This window comes from Arachis stenosperma, chromosome 7 (genome assembly GCF_014773155.1).
Source record: "Arachis stenosperma cultivar V10309 chromosome 7, arast.V10309.gnm1.PFL2, whole genome shotgun sequence".
In the NCBI taxonomy this organism is placed as follows: domain Eukaryota; kingdom Viridiplantae; phylum Streptophyta; class Magnoliopsida; order Fabales; family Fabaceae; genus Arachis; species Arachis stenosperma.
Window position 1 is genome coordinate 490,035 of NC_080383.1, and position 22,795 is coordinate 512,829.

A 22,795-nucleotide genomic window follows, 5' to 3' on the forward strand; every position below is an offset into this window, starting at 1 on the left:
CAAATCAAGTTTGCCCTTCCAAAAAGGTTAAGATTTCGAAGTTTCCATTTGGTGCAACGAATATGGCCGTTTTCTTTTTCCATTTTATTTTATTTTATTTTATTTTATTCTTACTTGTATTATTTGTTTTTAACCTTAAAACTTACATAGAGTCTTATACTCCTGTTACTCACAGGATCAGTTCATATAACCAACACCAGGTCTTTATTAGGTTTAATTAGATTAAAACAACCGGATTAATTTTTTAATGATTAATGAAAAGTTAGTAAAGAATCATATAAAAATTAAGGTAATCATCAGAAACTTTTACAAAAACTTATACCACTAGGAAGCTTCGCCAAACATCAATTTTTAAGACGACCTAATAAATTGGTTAGAGTTAGAGAAAGTTCAAGTACTAGAGGTATTACCGTCGAAAGAGAAAGTAAAGAATGCAGTTTGGGAATATGAATCATCTAAGACTCCAAAGAAATAATGGATATAACATGAACTTCATAAAAAGGTGCTAGGAGGAGATTGGAGTGCAATTTACTAAAGCTTTGATGAGTTTTTTTGAGACAGCAAGGTTACCAACAGACTTCAATGTTACTTGGGTAGCAAAGTTTGTGGGCGCGAAGGAGATAAAGGATCTTAGACTAATCAGTATGGTTGGGTGCATCTACAAAATCATATCAAAAGTGTTGACAAGAAGGATGAGGCATGTAATGCCAGGGTTAGTTGGGGAATCACAGAGTGCATTTGTCAAAGAAAGAATGATACACGATGGAGCGCTAATAGCATGTGAGACTGTACAATGGCTAAAACTGAAGAAGAAGGCATTGGCAATCATCAAACTAGACTTCCAGAAAGCCTATGACAGAGTCAAATGGAACTTTGTTGATATGGTGCTAGAAAAGATGGGATTCGATACAAGATGGAGGGCATGGATTACTGAATGCATTAGATCAGCATCTATCTCCATAATGGTTAACGGGACACCATCAAAACCATTTAAGATGGAAAGGAGGCTCAGGCAAGGTGGCCCGTTATCACCATTTCTATTCATGCTGGTTCTAGACGTATTGAACAGGATGATCGGGGAGGCAGTAAGAAATAGGAGAATAACCCCTCTCTTAGTCGGTAAGGATAATATAGAGCTATCACACCTTCAATTTGCTGATGACACTATATTGTTCTGTCTGCCAGAGGAAGAGACAGTCAAAAATTACAAGAGACTGTTGATGTGCTTTGAAGTGATGTCCGGATTGAGTATTAACTTTGACAAGTCCAGTTTGATACCGGTGAATTGTAGTCAGGAGTGGGTGGGTCGAATGTGCAAATTATTAGGGTGCTAGGCGGCGAGTCTACCAGTGAAGTACCTGGACATTGAGCTAGGAGCAAACTTGAGGCTAGTTAAAACATGGAAGCCAGTAATAGATAAAGTAGAGGAGAAACTTAGTTTGTGGAAAGCAAAGGTGCTCAGCAAAGCAGGGAAGTTGGTCCTCATCAAGTCAATGATCAATAGTCTGCCTACTTACTATTTGAGTTTGTATAAAATGCCGACTGCGGTGGCAAAATAATAATTTCATTGCAAAGAAGGTTCTTTTGGGGGAAGGATGATGGGCGCCCTAGGCTGGCTCTTGTAAAGTGGGAGTTGATACAGGCACCAAAGAAATTAGGAGGGCTAGGTGTGGGAGATGCGATGATTCGTAATACCGCTTTATTATTTAAGTGATGGTGGAGATTTTCTAAGGAGGATTATCTTTTGTGGAAGAAGGTTGTGTGCTCTTGCAATAATCTGAATCCTGGACAGTTATTGTCTACTCAAACTATACCAGCAAAAAGAAGCCTGTGTAGAGATATTTGTCACTTGCAAATTAAAGAGCAACATGTCAAACAAAAGATGATTGACGGTCTGGCTATAGAAGTAGGTGATGGCAGATCAACCAGATTTTGAGAAGATATTTGGCTGCAGTCGGAAAAGTTGAAAGACTCCTTTCCGAGGCTCTACTTGATTTCAAATAACAAAGGATTCGTGATTGGGGACTGTGGATTTTAGGATGGGATAGAGTGGGTATGGAACTTTCAGTGGAGGAGAAAACTCCGCCAATGGAACACTGACAGTTTGAACCAACTTCTAGATATCTTGCAAGCTGTGAGATTGATAGAAGGCGCACAAGATAGAGTGGTGTGAAAATTTGATAAGAAAGGCGTTTATACTACTAACTCATTTGTGCAGGTGTTGCAGGTGCAAACTGTGACGGAAGATATTCTCAGCTACAAATTCACAAATAGAATATGGAAATGATTAGTGCCACTCGAGTAGAGTTGTTTACTTGGTTTGTACTTGTAGGTCGAGTTAATACAAAGGATCGATTGGGTAGATTGGGTATCATTGAACAAAGTGATAATATATGTATTATGTGTAAAAAGGAAATTGAAACTGTACAACATTTGTTTGTTACGTCTGAGTATGTATAGCAAGTGTGGTGCGCATGGATTATTTATATGGGTCGTGTATGGAGCATCCCAAGGTTCATAAAAGAGCACTTTGAGAGTTGGAGAATAATGCCCTTGAGGAAAGACACAGAAAATATGGTTAGTAGGATTTTTCTCAGTTATATGGAATATCTGGCTGTGTCGGAACGAATTAATTTTTCAGAACAAGTCAACAGATATAGTGGATTATGTTGCTAGATCGTTTTGTTATTCTAAGAAATAATGCAAAAACAAAAACAATTCATGTTGTTAATGGCTATGTTGGAAATAACATAAGTATTGCTTTAATTTTATATCTTATATGTTCTACTTAATGTGTTGAGCTTGTTTACTCTTAAAAAAAAAAGTTAGATTAAATGTTTTGAAAATATTGATACGTCAAACCATCCCCAACTACCTTTGCGTTAACTAATTCACTAAAAGCTAATAAACAAGAAGTAAATGGCTACGTATATAAATTAATACGACATGATATATAAACATAGCAGACCTCAAAAGAAAAGGATCATACTAAAGTCTAAATAGCAGCCGGCTGGTCATATAAAGATCATTGCGATCGTTGTAAATCACAAATCGATTGGGATTATGTTCGTGCATGCACATGACTTTGCATTATTTAATTATTTATATTTCTGTCTCTTTGTCACAGTACCCTAAACTACTTGCTCAATGCATATGTTCACCAAAGTTTAACCACTTTTATAAAACGAATTAGTATTCATTATGGTAAAATGTCCCTAATTATACGGGAATGTCAAAAAAAATAATCTAATTTACTAGTGATTGGGCATGAAAAGTGTGTGAATATAAAATGAAAAATGAAATAGAGGTAGGAATGTGCGTGTACCTCGTGCGGTGGCTGATACAGCTGAGGGAAGTGAGATGTATATATAATGAGAGAGAGAGAGAGAGAGCAGAATCCGGGACATGCTGTGCGCTGTGAACACTCGTCTGTTTCTTTCTTCCCCCTAACTGACTAAGGTAACCCATCCATCCATTCCTCTTTAGCTCAGATCAGATCGGATTAGATCTGCGCAAAACAAAAATTTATATTTATTTTCTCTTCTCTTTATGTTATCAGTTGCATATTTCAGTTCAATCAAAAATGGCTCCCGCATCTGCAGAGTCTATAAAGGCCAGAGGTCAGCCTCTGTTTAACTTGTATATTGATTTTGATAGATATAATGGAGAGATCTGAATTTGATTGAATATGGTTCCTCTGTGTAGATGTTTGCATTGTTGGTGTTGCTCGCACACCAATGGGCGCCTTTGTTGGTAACCTCTCTTCTTTCTCTGCCACCAAGCTTGGCTCGATTGCTATTCAAGGTAAGTAGCAAGGAAAACCTCTCTCTCTCTATATCTGTCTTGTTAGAAACTGAATTGGAACAACACATGTGTAGGTGCTCTGAAAAGGGCCAATGTTGATCCATCACTTGTGGAAGAAGTCTTCTTTGGGAATGTTATTAGTGCTAATGTGGGGCAAGCTCCTGCAAGACAAGCAGCCTTAGGAGCAGGAATACCCAATTCAGTTGTCTGCACCGCTGTCAACAAAGTTTGTGCCTCCGGAATGAAAGGTGCATGCATTCTGTTTGTTTCTTTGTCTCTGTGCTCTCCTTTCCTTGTCCAAACTACATGCAAAGACAATACAACATGGATATTAAAAAAATTCTTCTGCCTATTGCAGCTGTAATGCTTGCTGCACAGAGTATTCAATTAGGCTTAAACGATGTTGTTGTCGCTGGTGGTATGGAAAGCATGTCCAATGCACCTAAGTATTTGACAGAAGCAAGGTACTACCTATTGCCTTTTTATTTGAATTTTCTTGCCTCTGGATTCAACTGATTCAATACTGTAAATTCAGGAAAGGGTCCCGCCTTGGACATGATACAGTTGTTGACGGGATGATAAAGGATGGTTTATGGGATGTCTATAAGGATGTTCACATGGGATCCTGTGCCGAACTCTGTGCAGAGAACCATTCAATAACAAGAGAGGAAATGGTAATTTATAGCCGATCACTCTTCAGACAGGTTTCATCAGGTCATAATTATAGGAGCATTTTCTATTTGTTCTGATGGCTTTGTCTTTTCCTCAGGATAACCATGCAGTTCAGAGTTTTGAAAGGGCAATTGCTTCCCAACAAAGTGGTGCCTTTACATGGGAAATTGTTCCAGTTGAAGTCCCTGGTGGAAGGGGGAAACCATCAACCCTAGTCGATAAGGATGAAGGACCAGGAAAGGTAATTATCCAAATTACTTGAGCAATGGTAATATTCCTTGTATACTGATAGGAACTTATGAAATACATGTCTGTAGATATATTTGTATCTGCAAACATTTCTTATTTTCCTGTCATTAAAAGCTTGTTAGAAGAATATAGGGTTTCTAAGCAGAGTGATATGGATGTGAACAATTCATCAAGAGAAGTCGGGGTTGGAATTTGTAGTTTTGTTTTATCTCACATACAGAACACTTTCTGTCCATGATCATTCTAGCTGCTAATCTATTTAATTATCTAGTCATTAATTTTATCAATATTCATTTGAATGTAAACCAATATATCGTTATTTATTTCCTCTTATGATGCCAGTTTGATGCTGACAAGTTACGCAAACTCAGACCAAGTTTCAAGGAGAGTGGAGGTTCTGTTACCCCTGGAAATGCCTCCAGCATAAGGTTAATATTATTATCTGAATTCTTTTTTGAACTCTTTCCTGCTTCATTTCCTATACGTACTATGATTTGGGTTCCTTGCCAATTATATTTTGGGAAAAAATCCATTATCTTCAGGAAAGTTTACTGTAATGATTTGATTGCCATTTAGACTCAGGTGATATGGCAGGGAATATAAAGGAACCAGAAACTGATATAGACAATTTTTCTGCCTATTCATCTTTGAACCACAAGTTATTCCATTGGACACTACTGTTTGAAGCTTGAAGCCTGTTACAAAGTTGTAATACTGACTTGTTTAATATTATATGCTTCCTTGAGTATTAATCCGCTAAAGCTTGATTTTTTCCCTAGCTTAAGCTACCAGTTGCTATTTACTGTTTAACTGAAATATCACATACGTTTCTTGAAAGCTCTAGTATGATTTGAGCCTTGGTTCCTAATAAAAAAGCGATTGCTCTTGCTTACAGTGATGGTGCTGCTGCATTAGTTTTGGTTAGTGGAGAGAAGGCACTGAAGCTTGGACTTCAAGTTATTGCAAAGGTAGCCGGATATGCTGATGCTGCTCAGGTACATAAAAAAATATATTTGTAAATATGAACTAGACCTTTTGGCCAAAAACTTGTGGTATTTACTTTGTCTCTTGTTGTATTTTGTATATTACGAGTATAACTTAATGCTCATATGAGGTTGATCTGTGCAGGCACCAGAGTTGTTTACAACAGCTCCTGCCCTTGCAATTCCCAAAGCTATTTCAAGAGCGGGGTTGGAGGCATCACAAATTGATTTTTATGAAATCAATGAAGCCTTCTCGGTAGGATTTTCATGACTGTATTCAATCTTATTATGCTTACCAACTCTTGTTGCTTTAAATTTAATTCTTCACGTTGTTGGGTTTAGGTTGTGGCTCTTGCAAATCAGAAACTTCTTGGGATTCCTTCGGTGAGTTATTACTAATTACCCCTTGTTATAATGTTACGATAGTAATTCTTGCACGTCTTTGTAGCACACCCTTTTTACAGTGTCGAAGATGTTACATTGTAGTCCATAATTTGCCTTCATTGTAGCCAACTCTAAATGTTTCTTGCAGTCGCTCAAGTAACTATTATTTTGCAGGATAAGATAAATGTTCACGGTGGAGCTGTAGCTTTGGGTCATCCTCTAGGTTGCAGTGGTGCCCGTATTCTGGTGACACTTTTGGGGGTATGCTTCTGTTTATAACTTCATTTGATACTGTTTTTCAGAACAAAGTTGGTCTAAATGCACTCTGCATGCAGGTACTGAAGCAGAAAAATGGGAAATACGGAGTTGGTGGCATTTGCAATGGAGGTGGTGGTGGATCCGCCCTTGTTGTGGAGCTTCTATAAACCATTTTGCAGGTTCAGTATATGTCCTTTTAGAGCCAGCATTTGAGCACAGTTCTACAAACTATTACTTCCTCTTTAGCAAGGGTACACGCAAGTTTCAAACTGACCACCAGAACACAAAGCATAGAGTGGAGCGAAATTTAGCTAAAGAAACGTTTGTTTAGTGTGAAATTTAAGTTATGTTTGTGGCAAAGTAGAATAGGGAGCAACGTTATCTACATTTTTTGTTTTCCTGCAATAAGTTTCTGGTGTATCTTGCTTTAGGGTGATCATTCTTCATACCTAAGATTCAATGGATGCTTCTGCTTCTTATGAATGTGTTTGGAACTGAAATGGCTGATAAGTGTAGTAATTTGTTCTAGTTATCTACTATCATACTTGGTAACTAATGCTACTCGGAAACTAGTACGAAGCTCTAATATCAAAAGATATTCAAAATGATGTCCTGAACACGGGAACGGGATGGACATAACCACATAAATAAATGAGGGAGAAGAATTATAAATTCTTGATGGTTTATCTTAATTCTTAACCCTGAAAACTGTCGAGTCAAATCGCTTAGGCACGGGTGAGAAAGGGTTTCCTAAATAGTGGTAAAGTTTTCAGTCCATTTTAATTTCCAAGTAAACGTAGCAAATATGTGTAGTAAATATGCTTTTATTTTTATTGGTTTTAATCCTTTGGCTATGCCATTGGTGAAGAGAGAAAAAATATGGTTTATCTTGTATTTGAGCTGATGAAGTTAGCCCAAACAATATATTCCCCTTAAAAATTAAAAGTAATGTATACTTTAGTATTTAGAAAGATGTAAAAATTGAACTTTTGCATGTATCTAAGATAATTTAGGTTTAGGATATGAATATCGAGTTTAAAGATGAAAGAATATATTATGTTTAGTTTAAATCAAATTGAGAATTGAAAAAAGCTTGACGAGTCAATTTACATGAATTTTAAAATGTAAAGGCTAGTAGAGTTCACATGAACTATATAGTAGAGTAGTTCTGTTTCCGAAAATAAAAGAAAAGTAAATACTAAGTAGGATAGAAAATGATAAATGCAAGGGAATATGATTCGGTGCAGGTGGATGGTGGGGACAAAGAAGATGCGACCGTTAGAAACTTGAACGTTAAGGGGATCGATGCCAGCACGGCAGCACTTGTGTGGCTGAATAAATAGTAATACATACTCTTACTCTCAGTGCTCCATCCAGCTGTTGTTGAAGGAAGAAATAGTAACACAATGGGTATGGTGGTGGTGATATCTCTCCCTCTTATTCTGTTCTGCTTCATTCTTGGCTTTGGATGTTACTTCTTCGGAAGGCACAGGGGAAGGCGTGATGTCCAGACCAACCCTCAAGTCTATGGGATGCCTACTCCACCCCCCGGTGCCGCTGCCGGTGCAGTTCCTCCGCCTTACTTCAAGCCAGACAATGCTTCTGCCAACGTTTGAAATGCATTCTTTTCTTTGTGTTGTGCTTGCTTGTTAAGTTGCACACTCAAACTATTGGTTTTGGTGTAACTATTATTCATAATTGTACTTGTTTCTTGTATGTATGTTGTATTTTGAGATCCAATAACGTAACATCTCACATTCCTTTAATTATCTCTCTTTTCAATCAACTTTCATTTATGCAACGCTTTTGAACATCGGCCATAATTAAAATGAAAATCTTATCACATGGATCCGTCTCTCCCAATTCAATAACCGGTCAATGTCAATGTGGGGAACAAACCTCATTTCTGTTTAAGCAACGCATATGTTCCTTCCATCGCGAATCATCAAAACACCTTTTTAATTAAGCCAAACATCTTATCTTAAAATTTTATTGCTGGTTAAAATATCACATTTAATTTGATAGAGAAAATGAAATAAAATAAAAAGGGTGTTTAATAGCTGGAAAGTGTGTGGAGGGTATCCTAATAGTCTAATACTAATAGTATACGGTACCCACTATATCAAAAGGGTGTTCAATCTCCTCTTCTTCCTTCTCCTCTTCATCGGGTGCTGCAACTCCAGATATTTCACGCATGGCGGTACGCTATCCCTTTGATCTTATTATTGTGGTGTTGTTTTGATGATCCAATTGATAACATTTGATATCCAGGATTCAGAGGAAGGTGGAAGGGCATTGCCCAAGTTCGGAGAATGGGATGTGAACGACCCTGCATCTGCCGATGGTTTCACTGTTATCTTCAACAAAGCAAGGAACGAGAAGAAGGCTGCTTCTGCTCCCAAATCCCTCTCTTCTCCCAAACCCCCTCATCATGTTGTTCTTGGAAAGCCCCATCCTGTATGTTTTCTTCCCTGTCTATACTCTCATTCATCTCCTTTCTTTCATTAACTCTCACTTCTTTCAACTTTTTGTTTCCCCTTGCAGAATAGAAAATGGTTGTGCTGCATAAACTCTTCTGAATAAGGAACATGATCTCTGCATATTATGGTTGAGAGACAATACCAATAAAGAACAAATCAATAATATATCGTATCTGTTCAATACTTGGTGGTGTGTGTAACCTTATTTATTGAACCCTTCTGTTTTGTGTTTCATGTTTAGTTATCAATAAACCTCTCATCAGTTTCCATTTCCAATTGTTACACTACTTGTTGAATGTTATTCATTTGATTATTATTATTTCAATAACAATAATATCTGTTTCTGTATTAAAAAGGTTGAAAAGTATTTGATTACTAACACTAGTTTCAGGATGAAAATATCATTCTGAACAACTCGGAGAGAACAAATGTTCAAATAACTAACACCTCAAGACTGAAAGTGAGTAGCAAGTGATGAACAGAGATTAGAGTATTATTGTGTATTGGAAGGGAGCATCGATGATTGTCATTTGTAATTTTGCAAAGAATCTACTGTATTGATCAAAATAAATAACATGTTTCCAAAGTATTAAGAAGAAGTGAATATCTAGAAATAGAAATATCCATAAGATGGAACAAAATAAAAGGTGTTCATTTCTAATATTACAGGGTCCAAAACGATATATCCTATCTTAGTTTTAAACTCTGGAGGTTCCAAGCTTTCGTTCAAATAATCGCTGCAGAAGGTAGACTTGTAGTGCACTTGCCCCAATTAGTGCTGCTGATTCAAAAATTGCTTTGTGTACTGCTCTTCTGCTCATTGCATCATTCACTGCATTCCAATAAAAAACATCAGGGAACATGATATCTTGCACCAACATAATATTATTATCTTTCGCGATCACTTTCTAGTACATCGTTGAATCGATGCCATATGGATATAAACATAGGAGGGAACGGAAAGAGCAACACTAATGTGGTTCTCATTCATTCATTAGCCTAAATAACAATGTGGTCTATTCTATGGTTTGATTCAAGGTAGAGAAAATCGAGATGTTACGTGAAATCGAAAAAGTATATTAAGTACGTAAAACGTAAAGTCGTAAAATCTTAACAAGATTTAAATCGTAAAATCGTCAGACCTAGTACAAATTTTGTAAAATCAATTATCTCATTTAAAATAGTAATATCGAAAGATTTTAAGAGTTAAATTGAGATTCTAACTACTATAGTTTGATTGTTGAATGGAATTACAAAGCTTGTTATATACTGAAAATGAAAACAATACCTATTGCTTGGCGGTCAGTCTGTGCCTCCAACCAATGCTGTTCAAACTGAATGTTGTAAAGAGCTTCCTCCAACTTTTGTATCTGCTCCAGCAAAGGGTTGAAATGTTCTGCAAGGAATCACAGCAGTTTCCATGACAAATCCCTCGCTTTTAACTAGTGGCGTTTTACAACTAACAAGTAAAAATGAGTGAACCTAATAGCAGAGGCACTTACCATCCTTGGCATGTTGCTCAAAGTAAGAGAAGTGTCCGACATGTACATCGAAATCGATGGTTTCGTGATAAGGAGACTTGTTGTTGAAGCAGAATTTGTGGACACCTGATTTGTGAGCCACAAACTCAAACTTTTCACTGATCTTGTCACGGTAATCATGAATTTGTTCACCAGAAGGTCCCTTTATCTGAAAATTCAAACATTATGGTATATGTAACAAGATTCAAACCCTATAAAACATATATAGCTACCTCAATATACACCATCTAACATAAAAAATCCAACGCATAATGCTCTAAAGTATGCCTTATTTGCTTAATAAAAGTAAGTTAAAGTGTTTGAGTCCCTCAAAATCAACTGCTAACTAGGATCAACAGGCATAGTTAAGAGAAAGCATTAGTGATGAGTCACTATGTGTTCCAATAGAACCCTAAACTAGAGAGAATTCGAATGAGAAATTGATGCCTAAGAAACATTGAGGTAGTAAAAGAAACATACCACGAGATCAACACCGTCGTTACCGTAATGCCAGGGAGAATCAGCCTTAATAACAACGAAGGAAACATGAACGGTGTCACCCTCGTATTTGACATCATGGGAGAAGCACTCTTCCCTGTCTATAACGAATCGGATCCCTTCTGAACCCTTTAGGTTCCAAAACGCCATAATTAGCGCCAACACCATTACATGCCATAACCCCATCTGCATCCAACAATCAAGTTCCCCTTCAATCAGTTCATAATCCTAATTTGATTTCAAAAACACCAATCTACAATAAATATAAATAAATTTAACAGAGCGAGAGGGTTGAAAAAAGCGAGATACCTTAGAGAGAGAGAGAGAGAGAAGAAGAAGAAGAAGGATTTTAGTTTGTGTTTGAGAGAGGCAACAACGTTGAGCTTGCGATTCTACCTCGGAGTTGTGAAGTGTCGTGTTACTGTTAAGTTGAACTTAAAACGTCGTCGTTCAGCTAGTTTAGGTCTTTCTTATGTGTCACCCTTTCATTGGACGGTGCACCTCATCTCTCCAATTCTAAGTCCACACGTTGGATGGGTTCCTAGCACGGTATCATATGTACTTTCCTTTAAAATGATCTTTTTTTATTATTATTATACTTGGAAAATAACCGATCAAAATTTTATAACTAAAGTCTTTTGAATATATATATATATATATATATATATATATATATATATATATTTATCTTATCCTATTTTAGATTATTTTTATTGTTAACAAATTTGAATAATATCTATCTATCTATTCTATTATATAAAAATCAGATTTCTGCATTTAATGATAAAGCTGCATGCTTCTGAGAGTGTTTTCCAATTTATTTCTTTTAACTCATTAAATATAAATTATTACGATAAACTAATTATATCAACTAATTGATTTGATTAGATATTTAAATATTGTATAATTTATTATAATTTATATCAACTTGATTTAGTAGTCTTTTTTAATTTATTTATTTTAATATTTTGTTAGTATTTTTAATTATTTTTTTAATTTATTAAACTAAATTTATTGTGTGTACTAATTAATTAATTTGATTAATTTATTAATCAATAAAATAATAAATCTATGAATAAAATATACAATTGAGATATTTTCAACTAATAATCAAATCAAATTAAATCATATATATTGAGCTAAATTCAAATAATGTGAATTAAGGACTAAATTAAAATAAAATAATTTCTTAGTTATTCAAGTTGAGTGCAATAAATACAATTAATTTTATTAGATAATCATAGTTGTTTGGTCTACTATATATAGATGGCCACACAAAATTATAAAAATTGTGATTTGTATCGCTCTTGCTATTTCAACTCTTTTTTTTCTTCTTCTTTGTTTCTTTATGTATAATTTCTTTTATGTATAAATGTATCAAAATAAAAAAAGTACGGATGAGTGTGTTATTGATTGTTTGTATATCTCAATTTAGATATTCTACTACTGCGGATGAAAGTTGACCTGTAGTAGTTCAAAGTGCCCAGTGTATTTTTTCATAGCATTAGATAAAAGAATATTTGTTAAAATGAATATTTCCATTGTAATATTTTTTTTTCAATTGTTATACTTTTATGTTAGTCGTGTAAATTCTTTAAAGGTACAAGATAATAAAATAGGTTGACGTTAATATCATTAGAAGCTAAATTTAATGGTTCAAACAAGCACCACTAATTATGTTAAAAAGGTAATTTTGTAATAATAATGTGATTTACATATTAATTTTTTTGAGTAAATTCATTTTAAAATATAGAAATTAGACTCAATTACGCTAAAATTTTAAAGGTAATATAGAATTTGATAATAAAATTAACATTCATTAAGGAAATAAATTTATTTATGGCTATTTCCTAATTATAAATAATAACAAGACTTATGTAAAAATATTAATGTCATCATTCTTATTAATTAAATCATAATATTAAGGAGTTGATAGTTTTATAGGCAGAAATTATATATTAAGTAATTACGTAAAAATTAGCAACAAACAAGGAATAGGGATTCAGAAAAAATATATTATGTAATACCAATTTTATAATTAAAATATGTCACATATTATATTTTCATATATTCTATTTATTATTTATTCTTATATAAAAATCATATTTCTGCACTTAATGATGGAGTTGACGTGACATGCTTATGAAACTGTTTAGCGAATACAACTTATTATGATAAATTAACTATATCAACTAATTAATTTGATTAGATATTTAAATATCACATAATTTATTATAATTTATATCAATTTGATTTAGTAGTATTTTTTAATTTATTTCTTTTAATGTTCTCTTAGTATTTTTTAATTTATTTTTTTAATTTATTAAACTAAATTAATTATAATAATTATCTATATTAATTAATTAATTAGATTAATTAATCATTCAAATAATAAATCTATGAATAAAATAGGTTCTCAAAATTTTTTCACTAATAATTAAATCAAATTAAATAATATATATTGAGCTAAATTTAAATCATGTGAATTAAGGACCAAACTAAAATAAGATGATTTTTTACTTATTCAAATTAAATACAATAAATAAAATTAATTTTGGTAGACAATCATGGTCTTATGGTCTTCTTTAAATAGATAGTCACACAAAATTATAAAAATCATCATTTTTATCGCTTTTCCTATTTTAACTCTTTTTTTATTTATAAATATACTCAAAATGAGAAGGTATGGATGAGTGTTTCATTAAGTGTTTGTTTGACAAATATTATAGATTGAAGATGGCTCAATTTAGGCATTCTACCACTATCGATGGAAGTTGAACCTGTAATAATTCAGGGTGACCATGATATTTTTTATTATAGTATTACATAAAAAAATATTTTTTAAAATGAATATATCCATTATAATTAATTTTCTTTGCCAATTTGTTATCTTTGACATAACAAACAATATTCATATTGAATATATTATTTTTATCAGAAGTCATACATAATTGATTGATAATTCTATATATAAAAATACTCATGTGGTAACTAAATACCATATTGTTATTTTGCTAAAGTTAATTCTCCTATGATTATGTGAATGTATAGTACTATCAGATGAAAATTGATTGGATTACATTTATTTCTAACGAGGTATGTGATCTTTTAGGCCTAATCACGGTCAGAGTTGAGAAAGATTTGAAAGATGCTAATAATACAAATACTTTTTTTTAATATCCAATAATAAATATATAAATTAAAATTATTATTGTTTCGTACAAAATCATAAAATGTATAACATACTTAAAACATATCCAATCCGTATTAACTGTCATCGTTTATCAATTACATTATAACAAATCTGGTTATTAAAAAAGATTAAAATTAACTTAAATATACACAATATTATTTCATGCTTTTTATTTTTATTTTATTATCATAAAAAGTCAGACATATTATAAGAGAACCTCATTTTCTTATCAACGGTTCTTCCACTCAATGGTTTCTATAAAAATAAAGGCATAATAATATTGTATTTGGTAAGAATATATAGGATTTTAAAAGTTTGAAGCATAAATTTAGTCCTTAACATATTCGTAGATGAAGTGTAGAATAGATAAAAAAGTAGCCAATAAAAAGAATAAATGGTTAAAACTTTCTAAATACTAACAGTTGTAGTTTATAATAGGTGTTCTATAACTTTTTTGGATTTAATTATTTTTTTATTATTTTATGTTCTGTTTAATTTATAAAAGTTGTAGGTATTATATTTACTTTATATACTCTTAAATTTCATGTCCTTGATGGATATTTGTGACTGAGTAATTATTAAAAGAAATTGGTTTATATCTATTTTATATTCTATTTAAATTATAATAGTAAGTAAATATTTTTGTTCAAAATAAATAATGCAATTTTTTCATAAAAACAACGTTTAAATAATTGTGAAATTAGATTATACCACAAATAATGATAAATATCTTAATATTAGATCTGCTATAAAACAAATTTTTAAAAATCTTATGTTGTATTATATAATTTAGTTATATTTTTCTAATCTTCAATCTATATTATTTAGATTGTAATATTTCTAAAAAGGGTTATTCAATTTTTTTTAAATGATTAAATCAAATCAATTACAAACTAATTAATTAGGTTGATTAAATATCTAAATATCCTATAATTTAATATAATTTAATTTATATAGATACATGACTTTTACAGTTTTATTATTTATTGTAATAAATTATAGAGATAATTTTTGTAAGTTATAGTTTATTTTTTTATCTGCATATTCAACTTTTAAGAATAATTTTTTTTAATTTTGAATTTATAAATAAATTATTTTATACTTTAATATATAAATTTTTTATGAATTTTTTATTGCAAAATTCACTTTAACAAAAATAAATTAATTTATGAAAATTTAAACTTGAGCGCTTGCTCTGGTTAAACTCAAACTTTAATTTATTTTGTCATATTATTATATAAATATTAAGTTATTTGATTAAACACTTATTTGATTATGAAATGATATTATATGTTACTTTTATATTAGAAATTAAATTTCAGTTACTACACAAATATTATATTTTAGGTAATTGTATATTTTTTTTGTTTTTTGAAAATTATTATATAATTTTAAGATTATTTAATTATGTTTTTTTTTAAGCATTGTCATTATTAGAGAGTAATTAATATTTGTGATAGTCTAAAATTAAGAAATAAAAATACAAAATATTAATATACTGAATTTTCGAAGTATAAATCTTGAAGTAAATATATGCAATTATAATTAATGATCATAATTAAAAGTTTTTATTTTATTTCAATTTATTCAGGACATGTTTATCTTAAATTTTATTTCTTTATTAATTAGTATATTTTTGTATATTTAATTGACATTAATTTATATAAATTAAAATGTATAACTTAAAAGAATAGATACGTATCTAAAAAATGAAAAAAAAAGATATATTTTTTATTAGTAAAAAATTTATGTCGCTTTAACCATTTTTTTGGTATCATATCTTACATTTTTACTATAATTAAAAATTAGAAGTAAATTATTAAATATATATTAATAATAGAATAGATTCTTATAGAAATAGCAAACGGGCCGACATTCGTCAGGTTGGCCCGCATAATCAGCCAAAAAAAGGCGGCTTGGGCTGAAAATTTGAAACCGCCAAACTTAAAAAATCCGCCTACCCTACACCGCCTAATAAATGAGCTTTGGCGGGGCGGGGCAGACTTCTCCGCTGGGCCAAACTTTTATTTTGTTAGGACATTTTTTTTTATAAATTTCTATGATGTTATTGATCTACAAGAGGATAAAGATGATAATTGAAGACGTTCTAAGTTATATTTTGGATTATGTTTTATGGTTGATTGATTATAAACTTGAAGATGTTTAATTATATATTTTGGACAATATTTATTTTGTTTTGGACAATATTGATTTTATTATTTTATTTCAAAAAATTTAGTTTATAATTATGTTTATTACATATTTATAATTATAAAGACTTTAATGTGTGTGAATTTAAAAATTATAATTTTTTAATATTTTTAGAAATTATAAATTTATTGAAATTGTTGTGAAATTATATATACTATTTAATATTTAATGGTTTATAAAAAAATGGAGAATCCACCAACCCGTCAACCTACCATTAGGGGGAGTAGGAGAGAAATTCAAGATCGTCTTACTAGGTGGGGTGGGGTGGGGTGGGCCGACCTACCAGATGGTGGGTTTTTGGCAAGACAGGGTGGACTTTTTCGTTTGCCACCTCTAATGGAGACACGGACATAAGTATTCGCCCCATGAAACCTATTAAATATACGCGAATATAAAATTATTAATTTATCCTAATTTATTTATACATAAATCCATTTCTTGAATTTAGTAACCCTAATTTCTGCCTTCAATTCGAATTATTCCTTTTTCTTTCCAACTCATTCTCAACCTCTCAAGTTGTCACTACGTCGCTCAGTATCGTCCTAAAAAATTATGATATGTTATTATGTTGGAATATGTTTTTATGTTTTCTCCTTTTGAAATATTATTTTTCATAACGAATATGTTATAAATTATGTTAAATTATATTGATGAATTGATTATTTTATGATTATTATATTATGTCTTTTTGTGTTAATTTTTTTTAAATTTCAAAGAATATTTGTAGATACCCAAGGAGATCTGCATTTCCTAAGCGGTAATTAAATAGGAACTTGCAATGACGGAGAAAGAATGTGGATTTTTTTTTTAAATAGGAGTAAGAGATGGGAAGGGGGCTTCTCACTCTCCCCTAAGTACTCATTACCATATCTAACTAACAACGGAGATCCAATCTGAGCCGATTTAAGAAGGGACGCATGGACATCTGCATTCGGCCTTTAAGGTAATGCAACTAAGTCAGATTAGGCACCTTAACAATGAATTTTAGTTGATCTTGCTCGCATTGAGGTCTTATTAGGCCCAAATATATTTTAGATTAATATTTTGAGTCATTGTTATAGAAAATACTATACTATTTAATATTATAACACTTAATATATGTAAAAATTGGATATATTATAAGACATTTTTTAATTCAAATTAAAAAATTAATTATCTCTTTTTAGTTTTAAATATTATTTTCTAATGTAACGAAAAAGTGAAAATAACAATAATTACTCACATTATTAAAATAGATCATCTTAATATATATATATATATATATATATATATATATATATATATATATATATATATATATATATATATATAACACTATATATATCAAGGATTATTATATGATATATATTTTTTTCTTTTCTATAATGATTATTTATATAATTTATTGAATAATTTTTTCATCTTAATATTTAATAAATTTAACATACAAAATATAATTTAACATACAAAATAAATAACTTAAGTCATCATCTAGGACAATAAATATAATAGTACACACTTATTTATTTATTAGTAGTGAAAAATATATAAATAGTATAAATTAATATTTTTTAATATAAAAGCAATAATAAAAGATATTAATTAAGTTAATTACATAATTAAAAAATTATAAAGAATTTTTTAAATAATAATAAAAATAAGATCACTATTTTTACATAGTACAAAGTTTATAAAAAAAATTTGGATAATAAATCAATTCTCAATACATTATACATTAATTTTGTCAAAAAAAAATCAATACATTGGATATTAAGTTTATAATTGTTTTTAACCCAATTTTTTATAATTAAAATTTAAATGATTAAAATTATTAAATGATGAATATTTTGTATCTAACTAATTATTTTTTTATTGAAATTAAAAAAAGATGAGTTGTTAATCAAATTTAAATTTAAATTTAAATTTGAGTAAGAAAATAAAAAAATACTTTAAATTTTATCTCACTAACTAAAATTAATTTCAAGATAAGAAATTACTTTGTACATCATATATATTGTAGGATAGTATGGTCATTCGTTATTTTTTTAATGGTAAATATTGTCAAATAAAATTATGTAAGAAATTAGAAGAAAATGTATTTACAAGTTTAGGAAATATTAATTTATCTTTCAATAGAATAAATTATATATTGAATAACAAAAGTTGTTATTAATTTCTCTTCACACTAATTAATACTTAACGATGGTGTTTCGGTGCACCATGTTACCAAGAAATATTAATCGATCTAATAACTTTTGTAATGACATAGGTTTATAAATTTAAAAATTTAAAATTTATTTCATAAAATGTGAAGTTTTAACAAATATCAATGTTGATTATATTGTTTTGACTTCAAGAATGAATATGATACCAACAAATAAAATTGTCCCAAGTAAATTTTAACAAAGACAAAAGTCCATAAGTATTGTTATTAATGAAAAATTAATCTATTTTAAAGACAAATACAATTTTTTTCTACGGATTTTCTAACTCGGCAAATCGAGAACTAATTCACCACATATTAATGCTCTATTTATTACTAACTAATGAATTATTATACATACAAGACGAGATTCGAACTCTAGATACTTTTTTAAACGGATAAATAAGATGACCATTTTATCAATTCAAATTGATTAAAATAAATATTAATACTAATAATTAATATATATATAATTTTCATTTAAATTTTAATAAAAAAATTTATATAATTTTATATATTATCCCGTGCAGGATACAGGAACATACACTAGTTTTTATCAACAATTTGATAATTCAACGTAATTTTGGTGGTTTCCTCTTTTCTAAATTTCACACATGCTCGTCGAAACCTTATGCTATGTTTGTTTGAAGAGAAAATGAAAGAAAAGAAAAAGGAAGAAAGAAAAGAGAAAGAAAAATGATTATTTTTCATTGTTTGGTTGTGAAGAGAAATTAAAGAGGAAAAAAAAGGGATAGAAAAAAAACTGGTGGGACCTATCAATTTTTTTTCTCTCCAATGTTGGAAAGAAAAGAGAAGAAAAACTTTTGAGAAAAGGACAAATAGGTCACTGACCTTTTACCTTACAGACATTTTTGTCCTTGACCATTGAAAAATACTTTTAAGTCCCTGACCTTCACAAAACTTGGACGGATCAGTCCCTGACCGAGGCATTTGGACGGATCAGTCCCTGACGGAAGTATTTGGACGGAGGGACTGATCCGTCCAAATTTTGTGAAGGTCAAGGACTTAAAATTATTTTTTAATGGTCAGGGACGAAAATATCTGCGAGACAAAAAGTCAGGGACCTATTTGTCATTTTTTCACAACTTTTTTTCTCTCATCACTTCCAATATTACTTTTTTTATTTTTTAATGTATTTCATATTATAAGAGTAAAATTATTTTTTTATAATATTTTTTTCTTTTTATTTTTTTTCATCTAAATACATCTAAAAAAATAAAAATTCATTTAATTTCTTTTTTTTTTTCTTTTCTATTTCTTTCTTTCCAACTAAACATAGACTTAGTGTAGTGGCTTACTTGGTTGAAAAGAAAGAGAGATATCATAAGTTCATAATAGGTATGGAAAAGATGAGACGCTTGATGGGCTCGGCTATGCAATATTTGGGCTTAACTTGGGCTTAGCAAGTGCACGCTGTTATAGTTTTTGGTATCACGATTTTTGCTCTATGCTAAGTTGCTAACCGTGCTGTCGAACAAAAAGAGACGGAAATAAAGTCCAAAGTTAGTGTATGAAATATTAAATGGTGCATGCGATGTTCTTCGTATATACTCATCTAACTTATTAAAAAAAATAAAAATTAATATTTAAATTAAAAAATATAAAAATAAATAATTTTTTAATATTTAAAATTTATCATAAAAAATAAATTCGACAATTTTGACATTAAAACTATAGACACCACAAAATTTGCCATGCATATTAAATATGCATAGATTGAATTGAATAAATGTGGCCTATATGAATGAGTTTAATATGTAGTAGTGCTAAAGTATAACGATGTCCATGCATATGAAAAAGGCAAACAAACATGATGTGTATGAGAAGTAGCTGACTTTTAGGCTTAGGCAACTGGTTAAGGCTTAAACTTACTTCAATAATATAATATTAAATTATTAATATTGTGAGCACTAAGCACATCATACATGCGTTTCACTAAGTGAAATTTGAATTCAAAGGCGCATATATCTGACAAAAGCTAGTACACTTTAAGTAAAATAAGAAGTGTAGTACTCTTTAAAGTTAATTTATCATTAAAAGTTATCAAATAAATTAAATTTATTTATTACTGTTATTATTATTATTTTTTATCTTGGGCTGAACAAACAAATACTAACAAAAAAATTAATTCCCTTATTTAACATCTATGAAGCACGGATTCGCTCATGGTGCCAGCGTATCCGTGTCGGATGCGAATCTGATACCGACACGCGGTGGATACATCAAACAAGCGTATCAACGACGTGTCTTCTTGTGGTGCAGAATTTTGATAAAGCGGTCACGAATCTGAACAAATCCGACCCGATTTAGATGTTCATGAGACGAATCTTTTTGTTGGCTGCAAATCTGCAATTGATTTTGTGATTTTATGGCCCGATTAACTGATTTTCTGTTTTTAATTTTAAAATATTTTAAAATAAAACAAATCAAAATTTAAAAATAAAATAATTAAAAAATCAAAATCTAAATCTACTTATCGTTTGTCTTTGGTGGCTTATTTACTCACTAGCTTAGTCGTTCTTGGTTCTCTGCGTTATATTGAAGAAGAAGAATAAAGATACAGAGGATGATGGACTTGAAGCTATGGTGTTTGCGGATGATGGATTTGGAGGAGAAGAAATTGATACATTTTCTGTTAACGAGATGACAAGAATAAATTAAAATTTTTTTATTTTTTTAATAATTACATAATTTTCAGACTTTTTTATGCAACTATATTTACTCTTATATTTACAATATGATATTTTATTAATTTAATATATTATTTAAATTTTAATTCACAAAGTTATCACATAATTAGATAAGAGACTACCAAATCTATATTCTTAATAACAATTTATATTTTTCACCGTATCTCACATCCCAATAGGCTATCGAAATTTTGTTTAAAAATTTTTTATTAGCCAATAAATTACTGCATGCATAAGACGTGACTTAAACCCCAAACACTTAATTAAATGAACGTGTAAATTAATTACTCAACTAACTAAGTTTGTTTTTCGCAAAGAAATAAGTCTTGTTATAAAATTAGTCAATAAAAAATATGCTTCTTTCATTTTAAAACACAAGTTTGTCTTAATGGGAAAGATTTATATTTTGAAATATGGGGAGAAAGAAGAATAAAATAAATGAGAAGATAATTTTTCATAATATATAGAAGACATTTTGTGGCTAATCTAATTTGGTTGACTGAATGAGCGTTTTGTCCATGAATTCACGTTAATAGTTGTATGTTTGTTTCCTGTGTTTCTTCCAAAGACTAAGGAATAAATTATATAAGACGGTAATATTATTATTATAATACAAGCTGAAACCTAACTCAATGTATAATACAAAAATGTTATATGTGGAAATTAATGGGCATAGGACAAAAGAGATCCATGCATGCAATGAATGGAAACTACATATAAAAATACATAGCGTTATGGATGGGTTAGAAAATGATTTCATTTTAGTCTTTGAATGAGTCAAAGGAGAAAAAGAGTTGGAGTGAGAGTATCTATTCAATGCAATTTGTTTTGAAAAAAAAAAACATATAATGAATATGTATGACAAAAATTAAGCTTAAGAACTTTTTGGCTAATTATGTTTGGTTACCAAACATTTCTGTTTTACTAAATATACTTTTCTATCACAACTTTTGAATGACAGAAGAATCATGAGCACTACTACTCTACTAGTTAGATTGTAATTCCCCCTGAATTTTCGTCATTGTCAAGAAATTTCTAAGTTTTGGTATTTTGCACCCTTTTTCAATCAGTGATCAGCAGATTTCTCAAAAGTGGATTTAGACCTCATTGTATACTCTGCAACAAGTTGAGCAAAAGATGATGATCTATCCTCTAGCAATTTTGAAGGTGAATCATATTCCTCAATTAATCCTGCATCAAATTAATTTACAATGAAAAAAATCAGAAAATGGGGTAATCAATAAGATACAATAGAGTTTAATTATGAATAATTGGTATTTGTTAGTTCTTACCTTGATGAAGAAGCAAAAACATATCACTGTCAAGAACAGAAGTGATTCTATGTGCAATGGTTATGACTGTTGAGTCGGCGAAATGTAATCTAAGAGTTTGTTGTATCAAATTGTCTGTAGCAGTATCAATTGATGCAGTCGCTTCATCAAGCATCAATACTTTGCTCTTCTTATGCCTTAGAAAATGATTTATTTATTTATTTTCTATTTTTTAAAACAGATGTGAGTTATGACATGCTGCCACAAAGTGCTTAAATAGATCAAACCTTGGATTAGTGCACAAGAAACTGAGATGATAGGAATCAAGAACATCATAATTGCACGTGTGATGTATTTAACATTGGGCTTTTATGTCCAG

General features: G+C 30.3%; 4 protein-coding genes across 6 annotated transcripts; 3 read left to right on the forward strand and 1 right to left on the reverse strand.

The window, feature by feature from the left end:
• The first annotated feature begins 3,215 nt into the window (after positions 1-3,215).
• Positions 3,216-6,850, forward strand: LOC130941053 (acetyl-CoA acetyltransferase 2-like). 2 transcript variants are annotated; one of them, XM_057869419.1, is made up of 13 exons: positions 3,216-3,459; positions 3,560-3,620; positions 3,706-3,804; positions 3,879-4,052; positions 4,163-4,268; positions 4,340-4,478; positions 4,574-4,717; positions 5,068-5,153; positions 5,621-5,720; positions 5,854-5,964; positions 6,051-6,092; positions 6,267-6,353; positions 6,428-6,850. In XM_057869419.1, exons 2-13 carry the CDS (start codon positions 3,584-3,586, stop codon positions 6,515-6,517), a joined length of 1,215 nt encoding a protein of 404 aa, XP_057725402.1. In that variant the 5' UTR covers positions 3,216-3,459; positions 3,560-3,583; the 3' UTR covers positions 6,518-6,850. The 2 variants fall into 2 exon arrangements, with proteins under 2 accessions (XP_057725402.1, XP_057725403.1); XM_057869420.1 differs by having other exon boundaries at positions 3,308-3,459; positions 3,573-3,620.
• An 851-nt stretch (positions 6,851-7,701) lies between these two features.
• On the forward strand, positions 7,702-8,116 carry LOC130941055 (uncharacterized). Its single transcript, XM_057869421.1, has one exon. It carries the CDS (start codon positions 7,757-7,759, stop codon positions 7,964-7,966), a length of 210 nt encoding a protein of 69 aa, XP_057725404.1. The 5' UTR covers positions 7,702-7,756; the 3' UTR covers positions 7,967-8,116.
• Positions 8,117-8,331: 215 nt separating this feature from the next.
• On the forward strand, positions 8,332-9,099 carry LOC130940353 (protein NOI4-like). Its single transcript, XM_057868464.1, has 3 exons — positions 8,332-8,550; positions 8,622-8,807; positions 8,895-9,099. Exons 1-3 carry the CDS (start codon positions 8,545-8,547, stop codon positions 8,931-8,933), a joined length of 231 nt encoding a protein of 76 aa, XP_057724447.1. The 5' UTR covers positions 8,332-8,544; the 3' UTR covers positions 8,934-9,099.
• Positions 9,100-9,313: 214 nt separating this feature from the next.
• Positions 9,314-11,231, reverse strand: LOC130940352 (transmembrane emp24 domain-containing protein p24beta2). Of its 2 annotated transcripts, XM_057868463.1 has the most exons (5): positions 11,158-11,231; positions 10,831-11,034; positions 10,333-10,519; positions 10,119-10,226; positions 9,314-9,662 (listed from the first exon to the last, which is right to left on the reverse strand). In XM_057868463.1, the coding sequence occupies exons 2-5, from the start codon at positions 11,032-11,034 to the stop codon at positions 9,529-9,531; spliced, it is 633 nt and encodes a 210-aa protein (XP_057724446.1). In that variant the 5' UTR covers positions 11,158-11,231; the 3' UTR covers positions 9,314-9,528. The 2 variants fall into 2 exon arrangements, with proteins under 2 accessions (XP_057724446.1, XP_057724445.1); XM_057868462.1 differs by lacking the exon at positions 11,158-11,231 and having other exon boundaries at positions 9,315-9,662; positions 10,831-11,040.
• Positions 11,232-22,795: the final 11,564 nt, after the last annotated feature.

What these genes read in the sequence shown, in the direction of transcription:
- LOC130940353 (XM_057868464.1), top strand. An exon ending in TTCTTGGAAAGCCCCATCCT is followed by an intron (nt 8,808 to 8,894) that starts GTATGTTTTCTT and finishes TTCCCCTTGCAG; the next exon opens with AATAGAAAATGGTTGTGCTG.
- LOC130940352 (XM_057868462.1), bottom strand. Translation starts at nt 11,040, where the DNA reads ATGCAGATGGGGTTATGGCATGTAATGGTGTTGGCGCTAATTATGGCG. An exon ending in TGAGCAACATGCCAAGGATG is followed by an intron (nt 10,227 to 10,332) that starts GTAAGTGCCTCT and finishes GATTCCTTGCAG; the next exon opens with AACATTTCAACCCTTTGCTG. An exon ending in GACTGACCGCCAAGCAATAG is followed by an intron (nt 9,663 to 10,118) that starts GTATTGTTTTCA and finishes ATTGGAATGCAG; the next exon opens with TGAATGATGCAATGAGCAGA.
- LOC130941055 (XM_057869421.1), top strand. Translation starts at nt 7,757, where the DNA reads ATGGGTATGGTGGTGGTGATATCTCTCCCTCTTATTCTGTTCTGCTTC.
- LOC130941053 (XM_057869419.1), top strand. Translation starts at nt 3,584, where the DNA reads ATGGCTCCCGCATCTGCAGAGTCTATAAAGGCCAGAG. An exon ending in CAATAACAAGAGAGGAAATG is followed by an intron (nt 4,479 to 4,573) that starts GTAATTTATAGC and finishes TCTTTTCCTCAG; the next exon opens with GATAACCATGCAGTTCAGAG. An exon ending in TTCTGGTGACACTTTTGGGG is followed by an intron (nt 6,354 to 6,427) that starts GTATGCTTCTGT and finishes CTCTGCATGCAG; the next exon opens with GTACTGAAGCAGAAAAATGG.